The 7,249-nt window shown below is 40.7% G+C and overlaps 1 protein-coding gene across 2 annotated transcripts in view; it reads left to right on the top strand.

Moving 5' to 3' along the window:
* Nucleotides 1-6,611, top strand: part of PPP4R3A (protein phosphatase 4 regulatory subunit 3A) — a 309,259-nt gene extending 302,648 nt beyond the window's left edge. For both annotated transcript variants that reach the window (XM_086937643.1, XM_086937644.1), the window contains one exon: nt 5,268-6,611. In XM_086937643.1, coding sequence (XP_086793769.1) covers nt 5,268-5,390 — 123 coding nt within the window. In that variant the 3' untranslated portion in view covers nt 5,391-6,611. The remainder of the gene's footprint in view (nt 1-5,267) is intronic.
* The last annotated feature ends 638 nt before the right edge of the window (nt 6,612-7,249 follow it).

Consider the following 7,249-nt stretch of genomic DNA (forward strand, 5'->3'; position numbering starts at 1 on the left):
AAAGTACAGGAGCCTCCATATAAATCACTTAGAGCTACTAGCAATGTTTCTAGCACTCAAAGCCTTTCAAACTCACCTAATAGGTACAGCTGTACTAGTCCACACAAACAACATGACAGCTATGTACTATATACAAAAACGGGTGGGAGTGGGACACTCTCTCCAACTTAACAAATTATGTATGCAATAAATGCGCAGAGAAAACAAGAACGAACAAGGGGATATCTTATTGTAAATATATCAATGTATTTTCATATAAAGATCACTTTAAGAAAGTTACAATTAGAACGAAAATTAATTCAATGTAAAACATGAAAAAGGTATATTGTAACTTATCCTACAATTAATGATCAAAACATTAATTCCCAAATACATAAATTAGTGACATATCTCCTGATATACAAAACAATCACTTAAAAACATTAAATATTATGATACAGTCGACGTTTCGATCTTCCGTGGCGTAAATCCCTCAGACCATATTCAGGACAATGGATATTGCATCTAGTAAAGACCCTTTTTGAGAGAGCCAATTTTCTGAGAATAAATCCTGCACAGTTAGTTCAATTTCCGGAGAACTCAATTTTACTCCACAACTTCAATGTTGGAATTTATCACTCTGTTCTGAGTTTGCCTCAAGATTCAATAATCTGGACAATCACTATTTCCTTGTGAACGGCTCGCGCACGGGCGTCAGTCCTACGGCAGACCGAACTGTTTAATTATTTCAATACAACTAATTCGAAATCATATTCCTTAAATAAAATCCCTTGCTGGCACATTTGACACTATTTGAATTGCCCAAGCCTCCAAGGGTATATTGGGTTCTCCCACGCTATCACTCTCTCCAACTGTCACGCCTAGCACAGGCCATTTGGAAATGGGCTATACATCACAAAATGTATCTCCTAACAGAACATCTTCCAGGATTAAAGAATCAGATTGCAGACTTTCTCAGCAGACAGAGAACGCAAATTCTTCTTCCCTACTTTCAGGAATGGGGATTTCCTCATATCGACTTGTTCGCCACAACTCAAAATGCCCAAGCTTCGCCTCGAGGTTCCCACACCAGCTCTCCAAAGGCAATGCCCTATGGGTGATCTGGTCAGAGATATTTGCCCATGCTTTTCCGCCTCTCCCACTCATTCCGCTGGTAGTGTGGAAGCTCAGGCAATCATCCCTCAAACTATTTCTCTTAGCTCTCCCATGGGCATGTCAACCTTGGTTCACCACCCAGCTAGAGCTCTCATTAGTTCCACTCCAAAAGCTGCATCTCAACTCCAGTCTCCTCACTCAGAGCCATGGAGAAATCGGGCATTTACACCCCAAGGCACTTACCTTGCGCTTTGGCTCCTGATGTCATAGATTAGATTTTGGTTATTTACAATTACCCCCAGACTGTATGAATGTCCTAAGGAGGCTAGGAAACCTGCTTAAAGGGTATGTTATGCAGCAAAATGGAAACGATTTGTTATCTACTGTAACAATAACAACCTCAGTCCCCTTGATGCTTCAGTGCAAAACACCATCTGTTATTTCTTACACTTACAGCAATCTTGATTAGCCTACACACTCATTCGATTGCATTTAGTAGCAGTAGCTGTATACTTACAAAACAGACAACACTTATCTCTGTTCAGCATACCAGTGATTAAGGCATTTATGGAAGGACTAAAAAGAGCAATACCACCAAGAGTCCCACCTGCATCAGTATGGGACTTGAACATAGTCCTTACAAGGCTAAAGGGTCCACCTTTTGAACCAATGTACAGGTGTCAATTGCAATTTCTCTCATGGAAGATTGCTTTTCTTATTGCAATCCTAAGGAGAGTTGGTGAACTCCAGGCGCACTAGCTATACCAGAGCCTTTCTTTCAACTTCACAAAGACAAAGTGGTTCTTCGAACCAATCCTAAATTTCTTCCTAAAGTGGTTTCTGCTTTTCACATCAATCAATCAGTTGAGTTACCCGTGTTCTTTCCTCAACCTGATTCTGTAGCAGAAGGAGCTCTACACACACTATATGTTAGAAGAGCTCTACTGTATTATGTGGAAAGAACAACAAAGGCAATCCCATATCTAAATCAGGCATTGTAAGATGGATCATGAAATGTATCCAAATATGTCATGTTATGTGAAACTGAAAAGAACATTGACAATACCCCCGAGAGCGCATTCCACCAGCAAAATAGGGGCTACTGTGGCCTTCATGGCAATATCCTCCTAGCTGACATCTGTAAGGCAGCAACATGGTCTACACCACACACAAAGCACTATTGTGTAGATGTGTTAGCGAGGCAACAAGCTAATGTAGGCCAGGCAGTACCTAAAACACTTTTTCAAACAACTGCAACAGGTACAGGTTAGCCACCGCTTTGGGAGTATACTGCTGAATATTCTATGCAGATCATGTGATCTACAGCTCACATGCCTCGAATGGATAATGTTACTTATCCAGAAAGCATCTGTTCTTGGCATGTAAAGCTGTAGATTCACATGCGCCTCCCTGGGTACTTATACCTGTTGCAGTTTTCTTACTTTACGTACATACGCATGAACATCTCTATTCTACCTTACTAACTCCCTTCTCTCCCTCTGCGGGAGAACAGTCTAACAATGGAGTCGATGCCCATGCACACTATCACCGTAAGGAGTCGTCGCCTACCTCGTGACCGGAAAGACTCCTTCGAAGAAAAACAACTTGCAAACATCCGGACCCAACACTAGATGGCAGGAGTATGCAAAATATTTGAATCTACAGCTCTACATGCCAAGAACAGATGCTTATTCGGTAAGTAACATTATCCTCCTGCTGCATCTGCAACTTCATCCTGTTTTATCATATCTCTTCTCTAGATTGCAGTCCATCACTTAAATCAACCAGGTGCATGGATCTCATAAATCCATTGATGCATCTATTTATCTTTCCCAGTATTCACGCTCATACTGCTCCTTACCATGCTTTATGCAATCATAGTGGATAAAAGAAATCTTCAAAGGGCACCAAAATATCAATATTCCGGTCACTCGTATTGGGCCGTCACTTTCCAAAAGCCTACCACTGAACAATTTTCCTAAGCCTTTCCTTTTTGACAAGGGATTACCTTTTTGAATGAATACATTTTTTCCATTCTTAGAGGAAACCTACGACACTGTGAACAACTTGAACCTTTTTGGCCACAGGCTCATCAATTTTCACTTGATTGGTTTCTTTTTGTCTGTCATCCTTATAGGAGAAAGCTAAAGGTCAACCATACAACCACCTTTAGATAGGCCTCTCACAAGCCTGTTTGTAGATAAAAAAACAATGCTTCATACTGCAACTTTTGTGTGGGCCGGGGCAGTTAGTCTGGATTTTCATTGCAGTCCTATGAAATTTGTACCACCTAATATTGATGTCCATGTGAGATTCAAGCGTTCATATTTACCCTTTGATAGGTTTCATCGAAGAGCTGTGTTATAGTTGCGGCTTTTGGAATTATGTGGCCAAGAAGGACCAAAGTGTGCAGCATAATGTCTAACACATCCGGGAAATACAAATTTACCAAGATAGTATGGCACATCTTGTGGTAGTATTATTTTGCAGATTTGTGGTTTGAATACACAATGCTGCTCAGATAAGTTTGCCTTCATTAGTGTGAATTTAATTCCTAAATACAACAGTTAGTATTTGAATCGGTTAGCCTTTGTAGAGGGATCGATATTTAATCTTTTAGGAGTCTATAAAATATTTTTTTGTTCAGTTGTGGAATTTATGCAACAGAAGGTTGATTCTATGGCAACTGCAGTCAGGAAAAGTCACAAAATCTCATCCCTTACCAACAAAAAAACGCATTTCCAATGTCACATTTAGGGTGAACTTAAAAACTAATAGTCCCTCAATGCTGCACTTCAGCTGGTGAACAGGGTCAACTGAGTGGGCTACTCAGCAAAATTATAAAATAGCTTACCTGAGTTGGTTAATAGTTTAGATGTTTAGTTCTGATTCACAATGCCTTTTTATTGTCTTTTATGACTTGATGGCCGAGAACTGAACCTGTGTCCATAAATTATCGGTTAAACTACGATTTAATTTTGTTCACAGGCAAGCCTGTGCAAGTTGCTCCAACTTCTCTTATTCACATAGTCATCGAGAGATGCCAAAACAAATTTGACTTCAGGGATAGGTTTTCCTGTTTTTCCTGCATTTTCCTGCATCCTTCTTAGTAGACGCTGTATGCTCCGCAGCACCTGCTTTCCCGGTCCTCATTTTCACTTACCTTACCCAGGCATTTAGTGTCCTAGTTTAGTAGGGCCAGGTGCCCACCACTTGAAAATGTCCACACTAGTTCTATGTGTATTTCCACCCTAACTTGCTTGAGCAACAGCTAGTATCTTCTCTTCCCCAAGTCTATATACTGGCATGAACTGTATGTTCTGAGCTCCACAGTCTCCTTGCCCACATGAAGTTTACTTCTGCAAAAGTGCTATAGTCTTAAGATTACGTTATAGATAGGGAAAGATAAAAGATACGAGGATAGAATTGAGGACTATCCGGGTCTTTTCTACAGCAGGAGGTCATTGTCCTTCCATCAGAACCAAATAAATAACCACTGTGAATAAACCTGCGGTGGTGGTGGGGAGACGGGGGAGGGTAGGAGGACCGATTGCATTGATTCAGTCCTTATGTTAAGGTATCATAGAGAGATAATGTCATTATGATTGACTGTGATTTGGGGAAAATGGTCTTCATAGATGGTGTGGCTATTCACAGCACTCGAAATAACATCAGTAAAGCGTTTTTAGGCATGATTTTAACCCCTCCCATGTTCGTGACGGAACCGTTCCTCGGGTGGGCTGTGCTGGTGACGGAACGGTTCCATCACGGCCCGCTCGCCGCGCCTGCGAGGCGCGAATTCCGCGCCTGCGCGGCGCGTTCTATTGAGTGGGCGGGGCCGTGACGGAACCGTTTCGTCACAAGCACAGCTCACCCGCGTGCCGTGACGGAGCGGTTCCGTCACGAGCATGGGACCGCCGCGCGGCCCCGCCTCCCCCTTAGCTATTCCGCCGCAGTGAAAGGTTTAAGTGATGGGTGCTTTGTGATATAAACAAGACTAGGGATTATCGTTGGGGATGATGTTTTCTTTTCTTTTGGTGAACATCACTATTGAACAAATCATCCACGTCAGAAATCAAATGTTGGTATTATGTCTTTATAATACGTCTGAGTTTATCATCCAAACGAGTATCCAACCTTGTTAATATTCTGTAATTTGCATTTCATTACAGGGGGGACTTGTTGGGCTTGTAGACTATCCAGATGACGATGAAGAGGAAGATGAAGATGAGGAAGAAGAGGAAGAAAAGGAAGAAATACTACCTTTGTCAAAGAAAGCAAGGCTTGGCTCTTAACTGCAACTGCCTCATATTCAAAAACAGATTTCCCCCAAAATTCAACAATAAAGCAGCGGTCTTTTGTGAACTTCTGTGTCAAACACAGTTTAACCAGTACACATGGATTTCTGCTGATCAAGTGCCAATTCAAAGGAGCAGATGGAGGGTTGGGGGATGGTAAACAAAGGGGAAAGACTTGACACCTATGAGCTCTCCAGCTTGGACCACACATTGCCCTTTTCTCAGGGAAGGAAATGGAAAAAAGCCAACAGGGCAGGAGTTTTGTTTGTGGAACTCTGGATTGGCTGGTCAGTTGCTCCAATCAATTTGCTTTCTCGGACCATGTTTATATGACTTTGAAGATCAGGCAGTTTGCCACTGATTCTTCACACCTTACGAAGAATGCCAGCAGTTTCTTTGTGCGAAGAGACCTGCCTTTGAAATCATACATTCTGAACATTTTAGTCGAACTACAACAGGTTTTAAAAACCTCTGTGGGGGGAGGGCTGAATACAAAGTTTCCCCTTTTTTATGTGTTCCCTCTTGCCCTTAAAACTGCAGATTTCTGTTGGAGGTAGGGGATTTGTTTATCCCTTCTTGATTAAAGATGAGTGGAATTCTAGATGTGGTGGTTTTTGTGTCCTGAACTTAATTTTTATTTTATTTTTTGCCCTCTCCCTGAGCAAATGCCTCACTGTTCGAATATATATTTGGGACCATTAAACATTTTTTGATGTAATATGATCTACTTGTTCTGGTACCTGTTTTACTCTGTGTTTTGTGTTCTACACCACGATTCTTACTCCGTTTAAGGATTTTATGTTGGATGGTGTAGTTTTAATCGGCGAACGAAAATGAATTTAACCATAAAGTTCTTGCAAAAACAACTGTTTTGTGGCTAAATATTTGGAATGTCGACAACTGTTATGAACAGCAATTGAAAGAACTATCTATATGGCAGAAATAAAGCAAATTAATCTGTTGGTAAAATGAACACATGAAATTAGTATTCCAAAGATATATATTTTACTTTTTCTACCAAGAAAAGTATGGTGCATCTTTACATTGAAACAAAAAATAGATTGGCATTGTCTTAAGAGGTTCATAACACCCAAGGATGATTACCATTCTAAATTCTCATTTAAATGTTTTATTATGACATTATTGTTACTGATCAGAATCTAATTTGTTGATGTCTGTCTGGATAAATCCACTCTTTAGTAAAAACAGTTTTGACCATAGTGTCTTCCTCCTGAATGCAGTTCCTTTCAAGGTTTAATAAATATTCTTTTTTTATTTTTTCAAGGGGCGAGAGGCTACAATGAATGTTTTCTTCTGTCACACACTAAATGTAACTGCCGCTGTCGTGCTTCAAACCGCAAACTTTCGGTTCAGAGCACTTACCCATTGAAGTTCATTTTGGCAAAGTAGCCCTTCAGCCTAACTGAAGCATGACTAGACCTAGAAGTTAGTGTTTCATATTCTTGCTGTGCCATAAAGTGCTTTCTTGAGTTTGCATGCATGAAAGAGTGCACTTGGGTATTAACAAGGTGAAGGGATAATTCTCAGATATGTAACAATCTTTCTAAAATTTTTGCTCTGACATTCCTGGAAGATAAACAGTCTTCGTTACAAGATAGTGCTAATGTTAACCATGCTTCTCAAGCATACAAATAGGTACAGACCGAAAACATACCCACAAAACGGTCCTTGATGTGTTAGTTAATCGCCTACAATCTCGCAATAAAGGGACACTTTCCTGTATCGGTGTCAGAGGCCAAACACTATTACATAAACTAACTTCAAGTTCCCCATTGAAATGATTCTAAAGAGAGCTGTGCAAGGTTTTCTTGACTCTTTGGGTAGTCGAGGGTGAC

Source organism: Lissotriton vulgaris, chromosome 9, assembly GCF_964263255.1.
Source record: "Lissotriton vulgaris chromosome 9, aLisVul1.2, whole genome shotgun sequence".
NCBI lineage: Eukaryota > Metazoa > Chordata > Amphibia > Caudata > Salamandridae > Lissotriton > Lissotriton vulgaris.